This window comes from Peromyscus eremicus, chromosome 4, assembly GCF_949786415.1.
Source record: "Peromyscus eremicus chromosome 4, PerEre_H2_v1, whole genome shotgun sequence".
NCBI lineage: Eukaryota > Metazoa > Chordata > Mammalia > Rodentia > Cricetidae > Peromyscus > Peromyscus eremicus.
In genome coordinates, this window is record NC_081419.1 from 47841304 (window position 1) to 47868059 (window position 26756).

Here is a 26756-nt window from a genome sequence, read left to right on the forward strand (position 1 = left end):
AACCAGTACTCAGGAGGCTGAGGAAGAAGGATTAACAATGCTGACATGGTTTGAACGACCTAATAGTGCTCGCTTCAGCAGCACATAGACTAAAACTGAATGACATAATATATCCTAAACAAACAGCTGGGTAGAACGGCTCACATCTCGAAGTCCGGCATTCTGGAGTTAAGGTGGGAGGGCTGACGTGAGTTCAAAGCCACTCTGGTCTCCATAGTAAGTTTCAGGTCAATCAATTTGGCATACAATGTGAAACTCTGTCTGGGAGAAAAACAAAGCAGCAGCTAGAGTCTTCTATCTGCTTCGATACGCAATTTTACATAATGCGCATCCGTGACAAAATTAGTGTTTAAAAGGCAAATGTTTTCACATTGTTTAAATATATATATACGACCATGAAAAGATCTTGAGTATGCCCGGGAAACCCCAGACCACTCTTTGTGAAGCAGCAATTTATTTAATATTTGTTTATTTGTAACTGTCACGCGCTGTGAGCTGCCATATGGGTGCTGGGACTTGAACCCAGGTCCTCTGGGAGAGCAGGTTAAGAGTGCTCTTAACCGCTGAGCCATCTCTTAAGTCCCCCTGCCTTTTTTTAAAAGTATTTATAAACCGGGCAAGATGCATGTTTGTAATCCCAGCATTAGGGAAGCCGAAGCTGTTCGATTTCCAGGCCAGCCTGGGCCACCAAGTGATACCCTGCCTCAAAAACAAAAACAAAAACAAAAACCGACAAGAGTAAGTGTTTATCCCGTGCTCACTCTGGACCGCGCATGGTTTAAAGCGCGCGTCTTTTGTTGGCTCACAATAGAGGGACCCCAGAGTTGGCTTGTGAAATAAGGGGTGGCGGTGCACACATCTGGGGAAGCAGTGGTCCAGACCAGAGTAGGACCTCAGCAGGTTCTGAGGCCAGGGCTGGAATGCAGAGTCAGAACCCCCAGGGTCTGCGAGGTGGGCAGGGCGAGAGCCTCACCAAACCAGGAACGTAATTTGGTGAAGTTGAGATTTCTGGATGGTGTAGAAAAAAAAAAAAAAAAAAAAAAAAAAAAAAAAAAAAAACCAGCAGGAAGGCTGAAATGGCCAAAAATGTGCACGGAGACCAGAGAGGTGGTGGCTCAGAAGTCAAGGACCCTCCCAGACTCCCGCCTCAAACCGATCCAGTGACGCAAAAGGGCCGGGGAAAGAGCGTGCACTACCAGGTGGAAGCTTGGGCCTCGGCGCCCGCCGTAGAGCTCGTGACGAGACCGGCGCGTTGCCCTGGAGCCCACAAGACGCCGCAGGACCGCCACCGAGGACCGCGTCGGCGGGCTGCCTCCCGGGCCATGTCTGTGCTGGACGTGTTGTGGGAAGACCGCGACGTGCGCTTCGACGTGTCCTCGCAGTGAGTCTCTGCACGCGCTGGGACCCCGCGATTGCGGTCCCCTGCCTTGCCCTGGCCGGCTGCTAGCCGGAGTGGGAGCCCGTCCAGGCTGCGACCCTCCGCGTGCAGCGCTGGAGGCGACGTAGGGCAGGGATTCCGGAGAGCAGGGTTCTAGAACAAAACCCGGCATAGCACTGCCTCTGAACGCTTAGCGTGACTGTAAAATGAGGGCGCTGGGAGGGGGAGTTCTCCAAAACTTCCGACCACGCAGGCCCTGTGTCGGGGCTGAGCTTGAATCTCAAGCTTTCCGAGCTTATCAAACGGAAGCCCTGTTTGTGGGGAGCATGCTTTAAAGAGAAGATGGTCGGGGGCGCCGAGACAGTGTTGGAAAAACATCAAAGTTGAAGTTCTTGGATCAATAAATACGGGGCTCCCCAGCAACCTCCTAATAGTGCTTTATCGTGAACAGCACCTCCTTCAATGGAAAAATGAAATATTGGTACATTTCTCGGTTTTTGTGGTAATTGGATGCCTAACACGGTATTAGTTCCTTTATGAAGTCAAAGGAAGGGATATTTGTAAAATTACAAACTACCGTACCTCATTGCACACCTTTTATGGTTTTTCTATAGTTCTGGGGGGCGGGGTATCTTAATCCAAACAAAACTCCAGTTTTCATGAACATTTTGAGTGTAGCAGACAGTTATCACACACATGCTGGGTACTTTGCTGATAGAGACAAGAAATAAGAGGGAACGCTAATCATACACCCTTCCTCATTCTAGTGCAGGAGATTTACACACCAGCGGCTGTGTAAACACAAGTGAGCAAAAGGGCCTGGGGTGCTTTCTGTGTGCACGATGCAGGAGGCTAGGTCAGAAGTTAACATGCAGAAGTCATATCTCAACTTTGTTAGGGTTCCAGGGATCAAACTCAGGTCATCAGTCTTGGCGGCAGCTACCTTAACTTGCCGAGCCATGTCACTATAGCCCCCTAAGGATACTTCTCATACTACTCTTTTTAAAAAAAATCATGCCTTCCATAACTGCCTGCTGGCCTTCCTCTACTCTGAAACCTCTTGGGGGTTGTCTGTTGCCCACAGAATAAGGCCTGTCATCATGGAGTTCCAGATTCTTCGACAGGTGTTTCTCCTCAGTCACCCAACTATACTTCTCTCACTCCTCAGTCCCCTTTCGTCCCGGCCACCTCTGTTACCTTTCTTGTTCCTGTTTTTCAGTCATGCAGTCTCTGGTCTTTTCCTTTTATTATCCAAGACTCCACTCTGGATCTAGCTGACTCCCAAGTGGCCCTGGTCAACTCGGGGCTCGCTGACCGCCTTGTCTGGAAGTTATTTCCAACTGCGTGAGCACTCAGTGCTGTGTGCTTTACACTGTCGTGTGCCCTGTGCCTATGTCTCTTCCCTAAGTAGATTGGCAGCAGATAGAGGTGAAGTTATAACCCTCACAGTCTTGTGTTTATTTTAGACAGATGAAAACAAGACCTGGAGAAATCCTTATTGATTGTTTAGATTCAATTGAAGATACAAAAGGAAATAATGGGGATAGAGGTGAGTAGACTTGAGTTTTGTATCTGTGGTTTAATTTTTAAATGTTGATTCGCACTAGCTGGAGAAAAAGCATCACATGTAAATGTAATTGTGAGAAGAACAAAGTTAAGTCCACAGATTTTCTCAAATAGAAGAACTGGTAGGTATTAATCCTACAGATAGGAAACACAGGTTCTCTCTCAGCTTTAGCCCATCGGTAGTGAGTCTTGATTCAAGGCATGAGATTTTCTAGTGTAATGGTTAAAACTCCAGGGGCCCTGTTTGTAAGCATCATAGAATAGTTCCTACCCTTGGATCTTCCTCCTGCTAAAAGAATACAGAATATTCATGGTTGTGGTATCTGTGGTCACACTTCACCTTAATCCTGAAGTACTGCACGGTCCCCTCAGAATGACCCCTAGAGGTGGACGTGTGCAAGGAGAAAATTTAGTGCTACATTGAGACGTCTATTTGTCAGTCAAGTAGCAGAAAACCCTGTGGGATTGTTTTTGTTTTTGTTTTTTTAAACTGCCACTGAGAAACAGCTGGACTCTAACTTCCTTCTCAAATCAAATTGCCTGAAGCTAAAAACTTGAAGCAGCTGTCCCTGGAGCCAGCCGTCAGTGTACCATCAACAGGGCCTGAAGCTCATTAGTATTCCTCAGAGGGCGGGGTGGGGAGGGAACTTACAGGGTTTCTGGAGGAATCAGGGGGGAGGAACCCACCTCATTCAGATAAAAGGATCAGTGTGTCCTGGGGAAGGGACGGTAACCTTACTGCAGAACAGGCTTAATGCAGCTTTGGGTGGCTACGTGCTCTCCAGGACTTTGTTCTGAATTATCCTACTAAGCCCCTGTTTTTTTGTGAAGAAGCTGTTGTTACCACTAGCTGCAAGCAGATCCTGCCAGTTCTAGGGCCTGTCCTTAAAGGCATGCTTACATTTCTCTCTCTCTCTCTCTCTGGTTTTTCGAAACAGGGTTTCTCTGTGTAGCTTTGCGCCTTTCCTGGAACTCACTTTGTAGACCAGGCTGGCCACGAACTCACAGAGATCGGCCTGGCTCTGCCTCCCGACTGCTGGGATTAAAGGTGTGCATGCTTACATTTCTCAATGATCCTGGTGTCAGTTGGACCACAGGGAGGGTGAAGTCTGAACACCTAAGAGCAAACAAAGAGTCTTGGTTTGTGCTTTGTGGGACAGAATAATAATTTTACTGTCCAAAGGCTAAATCTTTAGTGAAAAGTGAGTTGCCTTGAGGAAGTCAAGAGAAACTTTGGTTGTTCCTATAGTGATTGACAAGAAGGCTTTTGTGACAGTACATCCTCCATAATAAATAGAGACCATGCATAATAAAAACATTTTTTTGATTCATCAAGTATTCATTGAGTATAGAATCCTGTATCAGTACTTTGGTGTATAGAGAGTGTCCTAGATAGCTTTAATTGTCAGCTTGGCACAGCCTAGAGTTGTCTGAAGGGAGAAACCTCAACTGAGGAATTGCCTAGATCAGATTAGCCTGTGGGCATGTCTGTGGGGGGTTGTCTATTAATTGATGTAGGAGGGCCCAGACATCTGTGGGCAGCACCATCCCTAGGCAAGTGGTCCTGGGCCCTGTAGGAAAGCTAAGCTAACTGTGAGCCTGTGAATTAGGAAGCCAGTAGACTGTTTCTCCATGGTTTCTACTACCTGACTTCCCTCAATGATGGCTTGTGACCTGGAAGTATAAGCCAAATAATCCCTTCCCTTCCAAGTTGCTTTTGGTTAGTGTTTTATCACAGCCAACAGGAATCAAACTATGACAGAGAGCAGAGAGGCTTCCTGGGGTTGGGGAACGTAGCTCGTTAGTGGCACTCAGGAAGTGGTCATAGGAAGATCACAAGTTTGAAGTCATCCAGGGTTTTTCTTCTTTGCTCAAAACAAGGGGATGGGGAAGCCTGGCTACAGATAATCCCCTCACAGTACCAGAATCCTATTAGAACTCAGGAAGCTTGGTTTAAATGAAGGTAGAGAGGGGATGGGGAGTTCTGCCTTCCAACCCTCTACATCTGCTCCTTTCAGACAGTTTCCAAGTGACCAACTTAAGGCTGTGCTATTCAGGACCCCTGTTTTAAAGCTGTGGGTATCTCAGAAGACTAGCACATTTAATCCACTTCTAAGTACTCTGTCGTGAAATGATCAGATTAGCGTTGTGCACTGGAGCCGTGGAGAGTGACATGGGGCACAGAGATTTCATTGGGGAGATTAGAAGAAACAAGGACAGAGAAAGAAGTCCAGGCCTGGAAGAACGGACATGGAGCTGCAGGGAGGGCTCCTTCAGGAGAGAAGAGGCCTCACAAGACTCCTGTAACTTGTAGGAGATAAACAGTGAGCAGGAAATGGTGGAGAGAGTCGGCTGGGAGTTTTGTAAGGCAAACTGTCAGCATTCCATAACTTCTTTTTCTGGATATGCTATATATATATATATATAAAATAGAAAAGTATAAAAGACAAACTGTTACCTAAGTGAAATGATTCTGGATATGCTAATAGAAAAGTATAAAAGACAAACTGTTACCTAAGTGAAGTGATTCAAGGAAATCAGTGCCCTATAATGTTTAAGTCATAAAAATTAGTTTGTAAAGCATTACAATATTAAGCCAGGCTTAGAAGTACACACCTCTAGTCCTAGCCACTTGGGTGGCCGAGGCAGGAGCATCAATGGAAACTGTGAATTTGAGAACAGCCTGTGTGATAAAGTGACATTGTCTAAACAAGGGTGGCTTTATGGATCCTAGTATGATAAAGCTCATGGATCTGAAAGAGCGGGGTAGGTAGAGAGGAGAGAAGGAGTGTGGGGGAGAGAAGGAGGGGAGGAGGGCTGGAGCTGGAGCTCTCTGGTAGAGCACTTGCCTGTCAAGTCTCAGGTCCTGGATTCAATCATCATTGTTCCCCCTTTCAAAGAAAAAAGGAAAAAAAATAGAACCACTGTTAACATTTTATTAACATATTTTAATTAAAATATAATTTCATCATTTCCTGTCCTCCCTCCAACCCTCACAAGTTCCCTCACACTCTCTTAACAGTTTTTTAATGTCTATTATTTGCCAACTGCTATTTTTTATATTTGTATATGTAATTTCACTTAGTAGCATTAATTCAAAGCAGACACCCTTCCTGTTTTTCCATAGGTGGTAACTGAGAGGCTGCTCGGCTTTTCTAATATTACATAAGTAAATGAGGAACCAAACTACATCATGTCCTCTGTCTTAGTTAGGGTTTCTATTGCTGTGAAGAAACACCATGACCATGACAACTCTATCTTTTTTTTTTTTTTTTTTATATTTTACAGCGTTGAGTAAGCATACCCACTTCTCTTCAATAGATGTTTAAATTAATTTCAAAAAAGCAAAGAGAGTGCTGGAAATTTTTGGATAGTACAGTCAGCCCTGTGGTTTCTCCAATAAGGGCTGCTCTCTCCACCTCTTTGTCTAGGAGGAGTGTATCAACAAAGTCTTGCTTCATCAGAGTCAGTTTTGGTCCACCAGTGACCACGGCAACTCTTAGAAGGAAAACATTTAAATGCATCTGGCTGACAGTGTCAGAGGTTTAGTCCCTTGTCATCACGGCAGGAAACATGGCAGTGTGCAGGCAGACGTGGAGCTGGAGAAGGAACTGAGAGTTCTACATCTTGATCCACAGGCAACAGGAAGTGAACTGTGTCCCACACTGAGCATAGCTTGAGCATAGGAGACCTCAAAGCCCACCTCCACAGTGACACACTCCTCCAACAAGGCCACACCTCCTAATAATGCCACTCTCTGTAGGTCAACCATTCAAACACATGAGTCTGTGGGGGCCATACCTCTTCAAACCACCATATCCTCTCTTTTCTTTGCTTTTGTTTATGTTTTTTATTTTTGAGAAAGGTCTCTCTAAATAGTCCTGGCTGCCCTGGAACTCTTATTGTAGACGAGGCTAACCTCAAACTCAGAGATCTACCTGCTTCCCAATTGCTGGGATTAAAGGCATGCAGCACCATGCCAGGCCTTCTCTCTGCTTTTGAGACAGGCTCTCACTATGTAGCCATGGCTGGTAGCCTGGAACTCATAAAGGTCCACCTGCCTTGCCTCGGCCTCAGCCTCTACCTTCCCAGTGCTGGATTAATTAAAGGCGTTCACCACCACAGCGCTCTTCTTAAAATTGTTTTGCCTGCCCCAAATTTAAGCCTAAACTCCAACTCAGTTTTATTACTGGTAGGATTGCCTCTGGACTTCTTGGTCTAGCATTGAGGAACTTCTGCTTTGACCGCAGTCAACCTCTCATACCTGTGCTGCTAACAGAATTAGCCCTCTAAGCACATGGTTTGTGTAAGTGAGAGCTGTCGGACTGGAGAGACGGCTCAGCACTTAGGAGTGCCACCTCTGCACTTAGAAGGACCAGAGTGGTGCTGTGCACACTTGGAACACCAGCACTGAGGCAGGGTGGGACAGGAGGATCCCTGGGGCTTGCTGCCTGGAAGAAACAAGGTGGAGAGTGGTAGAGGAGGCCAACTGATGCTCTCCCATGTTTTCTGCACTTTGTGCATCCACAAACACATACACACAGGCACACAAAATGAGAACTGCTAAGAGACACTCATGGCACTTACGTTTCAGTGACTTTTCTCACGTCTGTGACAACGTACCTGACAAAAGAAACTTAAGGAGGGAAGTGTTTATTTTGTGTCTCACTTCCAGGATAGAGTTCATCATAGCAGGCAGGTCATGACCGTAGGGCTGCCTTGTCCAGCCCATACTCGTTTCCTTTTTCCTTTTTAATCATCTAAACCAGACTGGCCTCAAACTTGGTATCATGTCTGAACATCTATTCCTTGTGAGTGCACACCCCAGGCACTTGGATCATCTATTCCTTGTGACTACACACCTCAGGCACTTGGATCATCTAGCCCTTGTGACTACACACCCCAGGCACTTGGATCATCTAGTCCTTGTGAGTGCACACCCCAGGCACTTGGATCATCTATTCCTTGTGACTACACACCTCAGGCACTTGGATCATCTATTCCTTGTGACTACACACCCCAGGCACTTGGATCATCTAGTCCTTGTGAGTGCACACCTCAGGCACTTGGATCATCTAGTCCTTGTGAGTGCACACCCCAGTCACTTGGATCATCTAGTCCTTGTGAGTGCACACCCCAGGCACTTGGATCATCTAGTCCTTGTGAGTGCACACCCCAGGCACTTGGATCATCTAGTCCTTGTGAGTGCACACCCCAGGCACTTGGATCATCTACTCCTTGTGAGTGCACATCCCAGTCACTTGGATCATCTAGTCCTTGTGAGTGCACACCCCAGGCACTTGGATCACAGGCATGCAGCACCATGCTCATTCCGAGCACATGGATCACAGGATGCACCTTCCACAAGTGCTGGCCATCGGACCATCAAGCTATTAGCCACAGCTTCCATTCCCACCTCATCCTGTGCTTCTAAAAGGGCCTTCAGCTAATCTGTTCTCACTTTGTCCTCAGGTAGACTCTTAGTAACAAACTTAAGAATCATCTGGCATTCCTTGGCGTTACCCAGAGTCAATCTTTGTAAGTATTCTTCTTAGATAAGATGCTAAGGGGGTGGAGGGGTGGGGGAGAGGAGAGAATTCATTTTTCAAGAAAGTTGGATGGTGGATTTTGAATTTAAAACAAACAAGCAAAACATCTAAAGTGCTGTGGACAAGGCTCAGTGGTAGGCACTTGCCTAATGTGCTTAAGGCCCTAGGTTCAATCCCCAGTGCTGTAAAAACACAGGAGCGATTTTCTTTTAAGCTTATACCATGAAGTATGTGGAAATATAAAGTTACTGTTTAAGAAAACATTCTGAAATCAAAGACTGATCACATACTATATCCTAATGCAAAAGAAACGATCTGTTCATATGTTTCAGTCTGTCCGTGCTGTAAGGCATATATGGGATTAGTGCTTTTGTAGGGGATAGTTTTTGTCTTTACTGTTTTTTTTTTTTTTTTTTCAAGACAGGGTTTCTCGCTGGGCGGTGGTGGCACACACATTTGATCCCAGCACTCGGGAGGCAGAGTGGATCTCTGTGAGTTCGAGGCCAGCCTGGTCTACAAAGCAAGTTCCAGGAAAGGCACAAAGCTACACAGAGAAACCCTGTCTCAAAAAAACAAAACAAAACAAAAAAAAGGACAAGGTTTCTCTATGTAGCCCTGGCTGTCCTGGATCTCGCTCTGTAAACTAGGCTGGCCTCGAACTCACAGAGACCCACTTGCCTCTGCTTCCTGAGTGCTGGGATTAAAGGCATGCACCACCACCATCTGGCCTCTTTACATTTTTTGCTATTATTGTGTGTGTGCATGATGTGTGTCTGGGGTGGGGCTGTGCGTGTGCCGAGGGACAGCTTTGTGTGTCAGGTCTCTCCTTCCACCGTTTCCGTGGGCTCTGGCCATCAAATTGGGGTCTCTGGGCTGGTGCAGCAGGTGCCTTTTCCTGCTCAGCCATCCCTGCTCCTTGTCTGGTTTTGATTGTCTTTGAAAACATGCCATACAGTTTCTATTGTTTATGGCAAAGGTAGCCAGACTTTCTTTTGATGTAACAGTGATAAGGTTTTTTTGTTTTTGTTGTTTGGTAAATGGTGTCATGGGTTTTAGACATTTTCTTTTCCCATATTAGGAATATTTTTGTTTGTTCAAAGCACAGCTGACCTCAAGTTCTTGTAATAATATCCTTCATTCTTTCTTTATCTTTTTGAGATGGGGTCCCATGTATCCCAGGCTGGCCTCTTACCTGCTGTGTCACTGAAAATAACTTGAACTTCTGATCTTGCTGCCTCCGCCTTCTGAGTGCTGGACTCAGAAGTGTGGGCCGCCTCACTCTGTTTATCCGGTGCTGAGGATCAAGCCCAGGGTTCATGTTGCTGAGAGAGCGCTCTGCCCACTGAGCTACATCCCCAACCTCAATTTGTACTGTTTTCATACAAATCTTAGAAGTTGTACTTCCACTCGTGTTTAGTTTTCAAAACTTTAAAGTTCTAGGTTTTTAATTGTTTTTTACAATATTATGTTTCTCACTTTACGATACCATACTCCTTACATTCTTTGTCTTTTTTTAAATTTTAGCTATTGGTTACAACTGCATATTGAGTATTACAACAAGAACTGCGAACTCCGTAAGTCTGAAAAAGTCTGATGAGGTAGATGTACAGTGAGGAAACACTGGAGATTTAAAGTCGAGACTTGTTGCCACCCACCATGTGAACTTGCTCTGCAACTCTGAACTCTATAATCAATTTGTCCTTACAGAAACTACGAGGCCAAACTGAAGCTCTTTATATATTAACAAAATGCAACACCACCCGGTTTGAGTTTATTTTCACAAATCTGGTTCCTGGGAGCCCCAGACTTTTCACTTCTGTGATCGCAGTACACAGGTACAGACGCACCTCTCAGACCGTTGACAATGCCGAGTAGTGGTGTAATGGTGTAAAGGATAAAGTTTGGATGTACGACGGTATCTTCGTTGCAAACATCCCAGGCCTTTAGAATAATACACTTCCTTATCATAAGTCAAGCACCTTGAAAGAATTAATAAATCGTGTAAGATGCCAAGCGTAGTACCCATTTGTAATCTCACCACTCCAGAGGGCAGAGCAGGAAGATGAGGGGGTCTGGGCCACCCTGGGCTACATATCACCACCCTTTGGGAAATGGAAGACGACAGGAAAGATTCTACTAAATTAGCTACCAAGGTAAAAAATTTCAAGTAATGAGTTTAAAAGATTTTTATAGCAGAAATAGACATTCAGAAGTTTTCCCTAAATAATTTATAATTACTCAGATTATTAATAATGCTTTTCCGAACATCTGTGTACAAGTGTTTGTCTCGGGGTATATGAGGTGTGGCTTGATGGCTGAGCACTTGCCTGGCATGCTCTAGGTCTTGGGTCCTATCCACAGCACTATAGCAACACATATATATGTTTCAGCTTTCATGATCAGACACTTAAACTGTAGATCTTGATTTGACTTAAGAAGTGCTTGATCAAGACCAGAACACATAGCAAGTTCAAGGCCAACATCTAATTATTTAAAATACGATAAAATGAAAAGCTTGAAATGCTTTATGAAGGGAGCATAGAAGCTGCTTTCTATTAATAATGTAAAAATATTGTGTTCTGCCGGTGGTGGTGGTGGTGGTGGCGCGCACCTTTAATCCCAGCACTTGGGAGGCAGAGGTAGGCAGATCTCTGTGAGTTGGAAGCCAGCCTGGTCTCCAAAGCAAGTTCCAGGAAAAGCACAAAGCTACACAGAGAAACCCTGTCTCAAAAAACATATATATGTGTGTGTGTGTGTGTGTGTGTGTGTGTTCTGAGCCTGCAAGATGGCTCAGCAGGTAAAGGTGCTTCCTACCAAGCCTGATAACCTAAGTTCTGTCCCCAAAACTGACATGGCAAGAGAGAACTGACTACCACAAGTTGTTTTCTGGCCTCTGCACATGTATGCACACACACACACAGGCACATACATACACAAACGTGAAAAACAGAACAGAAAAACACTATGTTCCTTCCTAAATGAATAGAGTAAGCAGTTCCATTCTCCTACTGGTTATGTCTTGAAGATAATGAACGAAAGGAAATTAAGATTTATAGACAGAATGCAAACCCTACTGCTTAACAACATAAAAGAATCCTAGCGAAAGGAAAATCAGGTTTTGTTTTTCCTCCCTCTCCCTCTCCGCCCTAGATCCCTTTAGCATTGACACAGTTTTCTGCGCATGGATAAATGCAAGCATAATGTTTTCAGGCTGTAGTGAAAATAGTAATTGGACCTGTGTCAAAGAGTCATGCTAACATTGACTAGCAGTGGGAATGAAGGAATGGATGTCACTCACACTAAATGTGTCAGCATTCTGCTACCATGACGGAAAACTAGAATTACCCATCCTTACTGAAAACTATTTTTTTTTTGTTCTTTGGGGTTTTGTTTTGTTTTTTGAAGTGGTCTCACTCTATAGCCCAGGCTGGCCTAGAACTCATTATGTTGTCCAGGATGGCCTCAAACTGTCTGCAGTTCTCCTGCCTCAGCCTCCCAGGTGATGAGATTATAGGCATGTGCTACCACAACCGCTGAAGAGTGTTTGAGTTCACCACAACTGAGTGATGTCCATAAGCTTTAACAGCTATGTAGCTACTAGATGAGTAAAGATAGCCTGACACACAGTTTCTGTTTGGATTGATTGGTCTTTGTTTTATTCTTTTCCATAGAGCATATGAAACTTCTAAAATGTACCGTGATTTTAAACTGAGAAGTGCAGTCATTCAAAACAAGCAACTGAGGTTATTACCACAAGAGCATGTGTATGATAAGATCAATGGTGTATGGAATTTATCCAGCGACCAGGTATCGTGGAAAGTAATGAGTCTTTTGGGACTGTTTTGACAGCATTTCCCACTCATCATTGGGTTTGTGTAATTGTTAAAACTAGCATTAGAGATCTGGATAAATTACAGCTTTAGATATGAAGTTATATTCTAATTTTCATGGCCTTGAGCCCTTTACATCAACTTCTGTTCTATACAGACCCAAGAAGTGCAATGGGCCTCAGAGATGATCTAGTTCAGTCCACTTTTTCCATAGGTGAGAAACACAGAGCCACACTTGCCCACGCATCACAACACACTGTTCTTCATACCACACTGGTAGAGGCGAACCATGATGTGGCGAGGACAGATAGAAGTATCCCCCTGAGTCGGGGTCTTGCTATGTAGCCCTGGCTGGCCTGGCACTCACCATGTAGAGCAGGCTGGCCAAGAATTTGTGGAGAACCTTCCTAGTTCTGCTTTCTGGGTCACAGGGTTAACAAGCATGCACCCAACTCCACCAAGACCTTTTATCCTGTATGTGTGCTTAGCTTTGAGACAGGGCCTTATTATATAATCCAGTCTGCCCTAGAACTCAACTTCTTCAGCTGAGTACTGGGCTTCAGAACCCACTAACTCACAGCCACTAGCTCCAGGGAGATGTAATGCCTCTGGTCTCCGTGGATGCTATCACCCATATGTGCATAGCCACACAGACATAGTTTAAAAATGGGTGTGGCATGGTGGCCACAGCCTGCCTCCAGCACTCAGGAGGCAGATGCAGGCAGTTCTCTGTGGGTTTAAAACCATCCTTGTCTACCTAGTGAGTTCTAGGCCAGACAGAGCTACAAAATGAGAGCCTGCCTCAAAAATAAATAAATGTAATTTGTAAAATGTTTCATTGTTTTTGTTGGTGGTGCTGTTTATTTTATCTTATGTGTATAGGTATCTTGCCTAAGTTTATACCTTTATACCACATGTGTGCCTGGTGCCCATAGAGGCCAGAAGATAGAGGTTATTGGATGCCTGGTACTAGAGTTACAGACTGTTGTGAGCTGCCTTGTGGATTCTGGAATTGAACCTGGGTCCACTGAAAGAGCAACTCGTGCTCTTACCCACTGAGCCATCTCTATAGCCCCAAGTTTTGTCTTTTGAGACAAGGTCTCACTGCGTAGCCCAGGTTGGCCCTAAACTCCTGGTCTTCCTGCCTTAGCATCCCAAGTCCTGAGATTATGGGGTGAATTACCATATCTGGCTGTGGTTTTTGGTATTTTGTTTTTGCTTTTGTGTTTTTTTTTGGGGGGGGGTTGTTTTTTGTTTTTGTTTTTGTTTTTGAGATAGGTTTGTTTTGATTTGGTTTTTTGAGACAGGGTTTTTCTGTGTAACAGTCTTGCCTGTCCTGGAACTCTCTTTGTAGACCAGGCTGGCCTCGAACTCACTGAGATCCACCTGGCTCTGCCTCTCAAGTGCTGGGATTAAAGGTGTGTGTCACCACCACTACCACTTGGCTGGCTGTAGTTTTGATGTAGTCAGTATTAAAGGGTCGTCAGATATCTCTGATAGGTTGATAGCGATTATAGTGTGGTTTTATTCTCAGTTACCGTAACTCCTTTGCTCAGGCATATCTCAAGTTTTGAATAATAAGTATAGAAAGATCTAATCCTTAAAAAATGCTATGTCTCAAGAACTATATTAAAGGCCTTTTTCTTGGGGAGGGGAGTTGGGGTTTTTTGCTTTGTTTGATTGATTTTTTTTCAAGACAGAGTTTCTCTGTGGAGCCCTGGCTTATCACTCTGTAGACCAGGCTGGTCTCGAACTCAGAGATCTGCCTGCCTCTGCCTCCCGAGTGCTAGGATTAAAGACATGGGCTACCACCACTCAGCTAAGGTTTTTTTTTTAAAATAATAATAATAACAGCCAAAAAATGGGTTATTTATTCAACCCCCCATTTTACATTTGACAAAATATGCCAGGTAGAATTTTGTGGGTCAGTGAAATGGCTCAGTGGGTAGAGATGCTTGCATGCAGCCTTGACATCCTGAGTTTGGTTCCCAGATCCCATAAGGTGGCCAGAGAAAACTCACTCCAGAGAGTTGTCCTGTGAATTCCACTCATATGCACCTGTATGCACACACACACACACACACACACACACACACACACACACACGCACGCACGCACACTAAATTTTTAAAAATTTAAAAAGAACTTTGTCCTCAGACAAATATGCTAACTTTAATGTTTTAACTGTACTGGTGTCCTATTGCTTAATGACTCCGGGGTCCAGGCGTTCAGTCCTCTGATTGTGCTAGCCTGTAAACAGTAGAGTCACCAGTACTCCATAGTACTCAATTCTTGTGTTAATCTCGGCTGTGATAATCAGAATTATTCTGGGTCTCATAAACAGATTGGGAATACAAACAAGCAATCATGGATTGACCTCCCTCTCTCTCTCTTCTGCAGGGAAATTTAGGAACGTTTTTTATTACCAATGTGAGAATTGTGTGGCATGCGAATATGAACGACAGTTTTAATGTCAGCATACCCTATCTGCAAATTGTAAGTCCATGACTTTAGTGACCTCCTTTGAATCTAGAACAGTCACACGGTTAATCACTGCATGTTTGGGTTTATTTGCGTTCTGGGCTTTTTCCTTTCTATATTCCACTAACTAAAAGCATACTTTTGGGGCCACCAAACCTGAGTTCGATCCCCATGACCCACATGGTGGAAGGTCAACCGACTCCAAAGGTTGTTCTCTGACCTCCATACTCATACACACTTTGGCATACATATGTGTCCCTCCCAAATAAATAAAGTAAATAAATATAATTTTTAAAATACACTTAAAAATAAGTAAATAAAAGCATAGCTTCAAAATGTTGATTTTATTATTTTAACAGAGAAAAGACAGTGTATTTATAAGTCAGGCATAGTAAATACTTTTAAATCAAATGCTAGAGCAACAAAGACAGGAGGATTTCCACAAGTTCAGGCCTAGTATACATAGCAAGTTCTAGTCTAGCCAGCCTTGGCTACATAGCAAGACTGTTTCTTTCTTAAAAAATTAATAGTAGTTATCAACTTGTTGGATTTTTTTGGTTTTTTTTTTTGTTTTGTTTTTTTGTGGAACTAGGAATTGACCTAGACCCTTGCATATGCTAGGCAAGGATTCTGCCACTCAACTTGCTATTAAGAGAGAAATATGTACAAGGGGTAGTGGGCTCTTTCTCTCTCCCCCCTCTGTCTCTCTCTTTCTCTGCCTCCCTCTCTCTCTGTCTCTCTCTGTCTCTCTCTGTCTCTCTCTGTCTCTCCTCTCCTCTCCTCTCCTCTCCTCTCCTCTCCTCTCCTCTCCTCTCCTCTCCTCTCCTCTCCTCTCCTCTCTCTCTCTCTCTCTCTCTCTCTCTCTCTCTCTCTCTCTCTCTCTCTCTCTCTCCAAGCTCTGGAAGGTAGAGACACTTGGATCTCTGTAAGTTCAAGGCCAGCATGGTCTACATAGCAAGTTCCAGACCAGCCAAGGTGACATAGTAAGACCATGTTTCAAAAACAGATAAGAAAAAGGACTGAAGGACTAGGGATGTAACTCACTGATAGAGTGTCTTGCTACTATGTCCAAAACCCTGGGTTCAGTCCCCAACACTGAAAGAAAGAAACAGCTCCCCAAGAGGCTGGAGAGGTGGCTCAGTAGTAAAGAGTGGTTGCTGCACTTTCAGGGAACCCCAGTTCAATTCCTAGGCCCGATATCAGATAGTTCACAACCTCCTGTTGCTCCAGCTCCAGGGGATCTGACACCCTCCAGAGACACATGCATAGCGTACACACAGATACATGATCATACGTGTAAATAAATATTAGTAAAAAAGGAGTAAGCCAGTAAGCAGCAATCCACTTTGGCCTTGCTTCAGTCCTGCCTTGAGCTCCTGCCCTGACTTCCCTTTATGATGGACTGTGGTTTTCACATAAGCTGAAATCAACCCTTTCCTCCCAAAGTTGCTTTTGGTCATGGTGTTTTATCACAGCAGTAGAAGCCTTACGAAAACAGTATCACTTTGTGCTCCACGATCAACAGTCAAGACGTTGAACCAACGCACAGCCCCTGCTGGTGCAAAGCCTTCATTCTGGCCGAGGAAGCAACACATTAAATGGATAATCATACATAGTTTGATAGGAAGGAAATCTAAAGAAATATCATTTCTTTTGTTTGTATACTGGAGATCAAACCTAGGGCCTTGTACAAACTAGGCAAGGACTCCACCAGACATAATTTGTCACCAAGGCTGGGAAGATATGATAGTCTACATGGGTGTTTGATAAATTGGTGTTTGTATATTGTTTATTGCTTGGTTTTGTTTAGTTTGAGATTTTTTTTGAGGCAGGGTCTCTATAGTGCTAACTGATGAACTCACCATGTAGCCCAGGCTGGGCCTTGAATTCACAGCACTCCTCCTGCTATACCCACCCAAGTGCTGGGGTTACAGTATGATGCCACCATGCACAGTGTTTGTTGCTGCTCCATGTTCATTTATGTGGCTAACCTAGCCTGACCCCTGTTGTGCTGAATACTTACTGAGTAGTAAACAACCTTGTGCTTTCTGTTCTTCAAATAGAATACTTTTTTGTTATTTAAGAATAGAGTTGCCAAATGTGGCCTCTGGAATGAATTCAGCCTGACCCAAACAGCTTGCAATATGATACATCACAGCTTGTCACTGTGGTAGTCATACTCCAACTTCAGCTCTAGCTTCAGCCATTACTCTACTCCACAGGGCCAAGCTGTGTGTGTGTGTGTGTGTGTGTGTGTGTGTGTGTGTGTGTGTGTGTGTGAGAGAGGGGGGGGGGAGAGGGAGCATGAGCGCCCTGTGTGACCAGCCTGTGTCACCTAGTTAGATAGGTGGAGATCGATGTTTGTTTTAGTTTTCTATTGCTGTGATGAAACACTATGACCAAAGCAACGTAGGGAGCAAAGGGTTGAAAGGGTTGATTTCGGCTACACTTCACTTGCTCCCCAGGAAACAGCTCATTAGGCTTTGAGCACTTACTGGCTTTTCTAGCCTGAAGTTCAAATGCCATCACAATCCTCCCAAAAACATGTGGTCAGATCTGTCATACAGTACCCCATGGGCTCACACAAATTCCAAGTGAGTGTTTCTGTTGCTGTGATAAACACCCTGGCCAAAATCAGCTTTGGGAGGAAAGGGCTTGTTTCCACTTCTGATTCTACAGCACAGTCCTTCACTGGGGGAAGCGAGGGCAGAACTCAAACAAGACAGGAAACTGGAGCTGATACAAAGGCCATGGGGGATGCTGCTTACTGGCTAGCACCCTCATGGCTTGCTCAGCCTGATTGCTTGTAGAACCCGGGACCACCTGCCCTGAGGTAGCACCACCCAGGTGAACAGGGCTCTTGCATACCAATCATGAATTACAGAAATGCCATACAGGCTTGCCAGCAGGGCAGTCTGGTGGGGGCATTTTTCCAGTTCAGGTGATCTCCTCCCAGATGACCCTAACTTTTGTCAATTTGACAAAAAATTAACCAGGGCAAGGTGTGAAAACAGAATGGTACACGTAACATAACCTTGATTCAGGAGCTCCAAAGATACTGACTCCTCAAAACTGAAAATCATCGGCCTTTTGTGTAAAACCTTCAGAAGACCCATTGATCACAGGAGTCAGGGATAGCTGAATCGGATGGCTCTACATATTTGTCTTCTGTGTATGGCTTTGTCATTTGCCATCTCTCTTCAGTCCAAGTCTTGTCATTCACTGATTCCCACGGGAGAGGGTAGAGAGGGACTTCTGTCGTTTAGACTATGAAGAGTAGTTCTTCGGCAAAAGTGGATGTCCTATAGTCCTAACACTCAAGAGGCTAAGACAGGAGGATTTCCCAGAGTTCAAGGCCAGCTTGGGCTTCATGGTTAGTTCCAGGCCTGCCTGAGGTATGAGACTCTTCTTCAAAAGCCAGGGCTACAGCACATTACATAATTAAAATGTGTATTGAAGAGTTACTACCATCAGATAATAAAAATGTGTGTTTTTTTTCTTTTTCACTTTATATAGCGTTCAATAAAGATCAGAGATTCAAAATTTGGTTTGGCTCTTGTCATAGAAAGCTCTCAGCAGGTAAGATATTTTATATTTTTATTAAACTGATAAATTTTTAACGATGTGTCTAGGTTTTTAGTGTTATTTTATAGTAACCAGTTGACATGCAAAAGTATCGGCAATAACATGAAGATCTATGAAGTGTTGGAAGTCTTATAGTACCTGTCTCTGTAGGAAAAAATCCTTCCTATGTGTTTGTGACCAGAAACTCAGGAGCCTCCTGCCTCAGCCTCCTAAGTGCTAGGATTGTAGGTGTGGGCATCGTATTACTCTGTGCCAGTTTGCTCATTAGACAGATAAAATCATTATCATCATTATATTAACATAATTGTGAGGGAAATCACTATACTAGGTCAACATAGTTCATACTTTATCTCAATCTAATAACTCCATGAAATGGCTGTTTTCCCCTCTTACAGTCCAGGATACTGAGGCCTGGAGGGGTTAGGCACATTCCCCAGAATCTTGAAGCTGGTAGGGATGGGACTGTATTTTCATCCCAGGTTTATCTGACTCATACTTGCGTTGGATATGTAGAGAAGCACATATACTCCGAGACTTTATGTTCTCACAGACTGAGCAGTATCTAATTATAAACTGCTGTGTGCCCATTATATTGTGTTTTTACAGAAGTCCCTTTGAGACTTTTAAAGTACTTTACTTATGGTCTTGAACTCTATGTAGACCGGGCTGGTCCTGAGCATGTGATCCACTTGCCTCTGCCTCCTGAGTGCTGAGATAGCAGGCATGTGCAGCCATGCCTCCAAATCAGTTTGTTAAGTGAGTTATCAGAGGTACCCCCAGGCCCCTGCTTTTTTCTTCTAAACAAGGGGGTGGGGGGAGTTACAAAATCACTCCTAAATTTAAAAATGAATGCCCACTCTCTCTTTCCCATGGCCTATTACTGCCTTTTACTAAGTACTGCATCCCAGGAACTGTACCAACAGGACATACTTTATCCTGTTAATACAACCACTTGAGAACCATTTTATGGTTTGTTAAAAATGGGGCTTAGGACGGGCAGTGGTGGCGCACGCCTTTAATCCCAGCACTCGGGAGGCAGAGGCAGGCGGATCTCTATGAGTTCCAGGACAGGCTCCAAAGCTACACTGAGAAACCCTGTCTCGAAAAACCAAAATAAATAAATAAATAAATAAATAAATAAAATGGGGCTTAGAGTAAGGAAAGAATATTGTCCAATATTAGTTGTTGATCCAGAACTGAACCCAAAAGTATGTGCTTTTAACACAAATATGCTCTTATCTTTTATAGTATGCTACTTTAAAAAACATACTCTTTCTACCAGCCTGCAGTCAGTCATAGTCAAGATGCTTTGCAAACCCTTCAAGGAGATAACTTCAAATGGACCATTTTTTAATGGATAGTCTATTCCTTCTCAAGACCTAGTACAAACAAACAAACAAACAAACAAAGACCTTAGTTCCTTTGGCCATCACACTCCCCTGTGCCTATTTTTCATCCAGGAAGATGAGCTTGAGTTTAAAGATGAAATTATGTGCAACCTGAATATGTCCCGGGAGCATGAGGGAGGCAGGGTTCGGGGAGGGAGGTCAGAAGACCGCGTGGGTTACTGCCGCTGGCAACTCCTCCCTGACTCCCCGAGGCTCGCCGTCCTCTTCCGTTCTTGTGTTTGGAATTTTCAGGGCACAGAGTTTATTTTCTTTAGAGCAGCTTAGGGGATCCTCCAGAACAAGGACAGTTAGCCTGCCTTCATGGCATCCTGTAGGTATTGTCCCTCAGACTTGGCTTTTGTTTTCATTATTTTTTCTTACAGAGTGGAGGATATGTTCTTGGCTTTAAAATAGACCCTGTGGAAAAACTACAGGAATCAGTTAAGGAGATCAACTCACTTCACAAAGTCTATTCTGCCAGCCCGATATTTGGAGTGAATTATGAAATGGAAGAAAAGGTAATTTGTTTGATATCATGGATATAGAGTTTGCTGAATTGCTTTCATAATACCTATGAAATCCAAAAATAAATTCACTGTGTACAAACTGTAAACATATATGTAGACCTGGGTCAAGTGAGCATGGCCTCAGACTGGCCACCTCTAATTGGTGACTAGTACTGTCTTCTGACTGATTGCTTCTCTGGTCATTCCTCTTCCCCAGCCTAGGTGAGCAGCCTCTTTAGGAAAGCGTCCGTGTACACGGCTCCTCTGATGCAGACAGATTTGAGTTTGTCATTCTATCTGCTTTAGGTTTAGCCTCCCATAGCTGCATTAGCTTGGACAATAAAGGCCTCATGGACACCATCCTGTTCCCCACTGTCCCCCCATGCAGCAAATCCAGAATCTGCTCCATCAGTGCAGCCCATCTCCATTCCTGTTGGTCAGTGCCTCTGACATGCTAGGTTGGAGAAATGTTATGGGTTTCTGTGTGTTTACTGTCTGGCCGTTGACTTGGTTTTGAGCTAGGGTTTTTTGGCCAGGCTGGTCTTGGAGCTCCTGCCTACCTTAGACTCAGCATCTTGACTGCTGGTACCTCAGACATACACAACTGTGCCCAGCTAGTTTTGAGATGTTTTGAATGTCCTGTCTTCCTCATCTGTTCTGGTTTGGTTCCAATCCCTGCTCTCCAGGCGCATCAGCTTTCTTGTGGTCTGATCATCTGCCCCTCATCATCTGATCTAGCATCCTGTCTACACTGGTCCCCTTGCCCCAGGCTCTACCTCTGGCCCCCCGTTTCAGTCCCATCACTGACCACTCCATCACTGGTTCCCTTGCTCTCTGCCCCTTGCAGGGGCCCCAGTGTGCACCCTAATGTAAGTGTCTAGCCATCCACTCTCATCAGTGCCCTTGCTGGCATTCAGACTGCTGAGCCATACCCCAACCACTACCTCTCCATCTGCTTCTGCGCTCGGACTAGGTGTGGAGCCAGAGAGAACCAGAAGCAGGCTGGGCAGTGGGAATTCATGTCCTCTGACTTCACTGAGGCATTCCACCTTTTACTCTCCCTTCTCTGCATATTCCTCAGGAATAAATACCATTGGCTACTCCAGCGGTGTCATCTTTGGTTTTTATTTATTTCGTGGATGTGTTCTATGGCACGTGTGTGGAGGTCAGAGGACAACTTTCAGGAGTCAGTTCTCTCCTACCATGAGGGTGCAGGGACAGCTCATCATGCTTGTCAGCACATATCTTTACCTGCTGAGCCATCTCCAGCCCCTCCAGATTCTTTAACTTAGATGTTTCTGGATGCCGTATACATCTGTTTTTCTGATCCTAACACTGTCAACTTATCTTATATTCTAAATACTCTTGAATATTGTCACATAGATAAGCATCTCAAATAATAGAAATATACATTTTAATTATTGGAATGTTTTGCGTTATTTGTGTATGTACATGTATGTCTATGTGTGTAGAAGTCCGAGGACAACTTTTGGGAGTTGGTTCTCCTACAAAGGATCTGGGGATCTGGGATCAAACTCAGGACATCAGGCTTGGCAACAAGCCATAAAGAGAGATTGCTGGCCTGATACTGAATTTCTTTTAATTTTTAAAAATTATTTTATTATATGCAGGGTGTATACCTTTAACCCCAGCACTCTGAGGCTGAAACTCTGTGTGTCAGAGGCCAGCATAGTTTACATAGCAACTTCCAGGGCAGCTGATCTACACAGGGCAATCCAAATGAATTATATATGTGAGGGTATATGCTTGTGTGTGCAGGTGCCTTCAGAGCCCAAAAGAGAGCATTGGACCCCTGGAGCTGGAGTTAGCGGTGGTTGTGAGCCGACTGGAGTGAGGACTAGACTCAGGCCTCGGAAAGAGCAGCAATGGTTCTTAACCACTGAGCTGTCTCCCCAGCCCCCCAGAACTGAATTCCTTATTTCATAAGTTATCTCATAATTTCATTATCCAAGTCAGTAAGATGTATCAGACCTCAAACAGGACATTGCTAAATGAGAGTAGCCTTGGCATGTTTCTTATTTCTAGTATTGCCAAAGGTAGCTGTGCTCAAAATCTTGGGGCTTTCCTTCATTTTCTCCATTATCTTGCATATTAATTTGATTCTCCCAGTCTTCCCTACTCCTATCCCTCCCTTTCCATTCGGATTGTGATCGCTGTTCCTGCGTGAGGAATGGTGTAAAGTCAGCAAGTCTGGAACCTGACTTTCGGTCCCAGGCACCTAGCTTCACTTTTCTCACAGTTACATGTACATACACCCTTCTCACAGCTGCATGTGCAGACCCTCCTCACACCTGCATGTACAGACCCTCCTCACAGCTGCATGTGCAGACCCTCCTCACAGCTGCATGTGCAGACCCTCCTCACAGCTGCATGTGCAGACCCTCCTCACACCTGCGTGTACAGACCCTCCTCACAGCTGCGTGTACAGACCCTCCTCACAGCTGCGTGTACAGACCCTCCTCACAGCTGCATGTACATAATGCAGGGCACACAGGAGACGTCGGTAGCATTCCACTTCTTGTCCTCTCTAGCTTTTGTTTCTTCTCTCCTCTCCTTTGACCCTAGTTCTCACCCGTAACTAGCCATGGTCACCCACTCTGACTTCTCAGATGCCTTCTAAGTTCTTCAGGGTGGCCTTCTCTGACTAGCCCTTTTCTGTCTAAAAGAGAAGTAATTGAGATAAGGTTTTTCTTTTAAGAATATCTCAAAAATTGAAAGTGGGGCAGTGGTGGCGCACACTTTTAACCCCAGCACTGAGGAGGCAGAGGAGGATCTCTGTGAGTTCAAGGCCAGCCTGGTCTTCAAAGTAGATTCTAGGACAGCCAGGACTGTTACACAGAGAAACTCTAGCTCAAATTCTCTAAATACACTAAATATGTACACCTTTCTGTTTTAATTATTTTGATGATGTTGACTTGATTTAAAACCTTAACGTTGAACTTTTACAACTCGTTAGTTTTAATATAGAATATGAATTCCAGAGTGATTGAGTGGCTTTCACTGTTGCCCTTTACAAGTATCTGCAGTTCTCACAGTAGATTTTTCTAGAAGAACTAGTTCCATATTGACTCTGACACCTTAATTTTCAGCCACAGCCCCTTGAAGCGCTGACGGTTGAACAGGTTCCAGATGATGTGGAAATAGACTCTGATGATCACACGGATGCTTTTGTGGTGAGTGCCAGAAAGAACTAGATTTTCTGTGATGTGTGTGTGTCTGAGTCATGTCTAATTAATAATGGTGTAGCTGTGTAAAATGTTGTAAAACTTGAAACAACGTGAGTTTGAGGGAAATTTTTTAAAGTGAGAGAATTTCTTTTGTGAGAATACTTTTAAATTCCCAACCTAGGAAATAGTTTGAAAACAGTTATTTAGAGGATTTGACTTATGATAATTTAAAGTCTTTACAGAATTCATCTTTATGAAATGATTTTTTTCTTTAATTTACATTATTTTAGAAAGATATGTATTTGAGCAATATACTTGCCTGTTTCCAAGTAGGCATTTTTTTAATTAGCCAACATACTAATAATGTTGAGCTGGGTGTGTTAGTACAAACTTTTAATCCTAGCACTCAGGAGGTGAAGGCAGGTGGATCTCTGTGAGTTCAAGGCCACTTAGTGAGAGACCCTGTCTCAAAAAACAATAAAGTAATGCTTTCTAATGTTTCCATATCCTACAGTCTTATGAATCTGACCATAACACATACCTTCCTTCCAGCAACAAATTGTTTCAAATAAAGATGTGAAATTGGCATGAAGCACCCTCGAACTGTATACTGACACACTGAAGTGCCCCTTTGGTTTGGTTTCTTTCTGGGTGGTTGGGTTGGGTGGTTGTCTCTTTTTGTTTTGTTGTGTTTTTTGTTGTTGTAAATTGTTTTATATTGAATTGTTTGTGTATTAATATGTGTACATAAGTGCAGGTACCCATGGAGGCCAGAGGCCTCACATCCACCACAGCTGGAGTTAGAGGTGGTCGTGAGCCAGCTGCTGTGATTTGGGAATTAAACTACATGCTCTTCGCTGCTGAGCCATTTCTCCAGCCCCTGGCCTTGAACTCTTGACCCTCCTGCCTCCAAATTCATGTGCTGGGATTTCATCCACCACACTTTTTTGTTTGGTTGTTTGGTTGATTTTGTTATTGTTGTTTCTTTGTTTTTTTTTATTCTTTGAGACAGGGTTTCTCTGTGTAGCCCTGGTTGTCCTGGAACTCACTCTGTAGACCAGGCTGGCCTTGAACTCAGATCTGCCTGCCTCTGCCTCCAGAGTGTTGGGTGGGATTAAAGGCATGTGCCACCATGCCCAGTTCTAAGTGATTACCTTGTTTTGTTTTGTTTTTTTTAATGATTTATTTCTTTTTATTTTTATGTGCATTGGTGTTCTGTCTGCATGTATGTCTGTGTGAGGGTGTCAGATCACTTGGAGCTGGATTACAAAGGTGCCATGTGGATGCTGGGAATTGTTTTGGGGTTTTTGTTTGTTTATTTGTATGTGCATTCATGTTTTGCTGTATCAGGTCCCCTGGAACTGGAGTTACAGACAGTTGTGAGCTGCCATGTGGTTGCTGGGAATTGAACCTGGGTCCTCTGGAAGAGCAGCCAGTGCTCTTAACCGCTGAGCCATCTCTGCAGCCCCTCTGCCACCATCTGCTAAAGCAGAAGCAGAGAAGTCATCTTAAAGCCCCCAAAACATTGTTTCCTTTCAAGCGAACAGTGCTGTACATCAATTATAAAGCCTGTTTGCTTAGAGCGTGAAGCACAACTCTTTCAGACATTAATACTGGCATAAGAAGTGTAAAATGTTTGTTGTTGTTTGTTTTAAGGACAGGGTCTCACAGTCTGGTTTCACACTAAGACAGTTCTAACCTGCCTCTGCCTCCCCGAGTGCCGGGATTAAGGGCCTCTACCACCATAAGAAATAAGTGTTGATGGCATCGATGTAGGTAGAGGAACTATTAGATGCACAGTAACCAAATGTGAACTAGACTTAGTTACCAAATCGTTCTGAAAATTAACTACCTGTTCCTTAGACCCTGATTTAGTTTGTATGAAGCATGTGAAATATCATTTTCTCTATCTTATAGGCTTATTTTGCTGATGGAAATAAGGTAAGGACACTTTACCTATAGTTTTTGTTGTTGTTACTGTTTTGTTTTTTTGAGTTTCAATATTGCAGCATCTCGCACTCACTAACTTAGCGAAACATTTCTTGTTTTTCCTCTTCCTTGCCCATCTTCCATTCTCACCTCATCTTCTTACCTTCCCCAAAGCAACAAGACCGAGAACCTGTGTTTTCAGAAGAGCTGGGGCTTGCAATAGAGAAACTGAAGGATGGCTTCACACTCCAGGGACTTTGGGAAGTAATGAGTTGAGCCGGAGTTGAGCTGGAGTTCTATTTAAATATATCTCAACATTAAGACACCACTTGCCTACTCTAGGCATGGAATAGTTTTTACATTATAGCTTTTATATTTTATATTTTAAGAAAAGCTTTCAATAACTAAGGAAAAATATCTTAATTTTAGAAAACTGGCAGTTTTCTAAAAATTATATTCAAAATTGTAACTGAAATGTACCTGGTTTGTAAATGTTTATATTGTACCTAATACTTGTAAAATAGCACTTTACAGATATTAAGTGACTATATCATGTTGGATTTAATAAAGATTTTATTCAGCACCACTTAATGTTTTGAAAGTATTATTTTAAAAAAATCATTCTTAAGAAATAACCAAATACTTCTTTTATTTTTTTCTTTTCTTTTATTTTATATTTTTTATTTTTTTGAGACAGGGTTTCTCTGTGTAACAGTCCTGGCTGTCCTGGAACTCACTTTGTAGACCAAGCCAGCCTTGAACTCACAGAGATCTGCCTGCTTCTGCCTCCCAAGCACTGGGATTAAAGGTGTGCGCCACCACTGCCCAGCTCAAGAAATAACCAAATACTTCTTAACTACAAGTCTTGTTTAAATATATTATCACAGGACTCTAAATGTAATACTCTAATACAAATTACAGTTCTATTTGTTTGTTTTTGAGACAGGGTCTTACTCTGCAGCTCTAGCTGTCCCAGAACTCACTATGTAGACCAGGCTGACCTTGAACTCACAAAGATCTGCCTGAGGCATCCCAAATTACAATTCTTAAACACATCATTTTTAAGGGCTTATTTTTGTAAAAACTAATAATTTTAGCTACAGAATGCTAATCTGTAAGTAGTGTTACGATGGTTTTGAAAAGAACACATTTGCTTTATAAGGAAATTGTTTAGTTCACTCATTGACTATCTCCTTGTTTGTATTCATTGAGGCTCCTTTGAAGATTTCTCAGATAACGTATTTTGGACCTCACTGACATCATTCAGTTGTTTTGGCTACAGTGGCAATCTAAAGAAAATTTATGGAATCTTTCAACAAATAATTATACTTAGCCAAAGGCACCCTTTGTCATTAG

General features: G+C 43.6%; 1 protein-coding gene and 1 non-coding gene across 3 annotated transcripts; one reads left to right on the forward strand and one right to left on the reverse strand.

The window, feature by feature from the left end:
• The first annotated feature begins 1016 nt into the window (after window positions 1-1016).
• Window positions 1017-25986, forward strand: Bbs5 (Bardet-Biedl syndrome 5). Of its 2 annotated transcripts, none has more exons than XM_059260621.1 (12): window positions 1017-1381; window positions 2845-2927; window positions 8417-8482; window positions 10018-10067; window positions 10201-10328; window positions 12165-12300; window positions 14724-14819; window positions 18321-18383; window positions 20161-20295; window positions 23394-23477; window positions 25389-25412; window positions 25575-25986. In XM_059260621.1, the coding sequence occupies exons 1-12, from the start codon at window positions 1077-1079 to the stop codon at window positions 25674-25676; spliced, it is 1272 nt and encodes a 423-aa protein (XP_059116604.1). In that variant the 5' UTR covers window positions 1017-1076; the 3' UTR covers window positions 25677-25986. The 2 variants fall into 2 exon arrangements, with proteins under 2 accessions (XP_059116604.1, XP_059116605.1); XM_059260622.1 differs by having other exon boundaries at window positions 1274-1381; window positions 2849-2927.
• Window positions 6306-6429, reverse strand: LOC131910157 (small Cajal body-specific RNA 4). Its single transcript, XR_009379018.1, has one exon. It is a non-coding gene; the product is annotated as a small Cajal body-specific RNA 4 (non-coding RNA).
• Window positions 25987-26756: the final 770 nt, after the last annotated feature.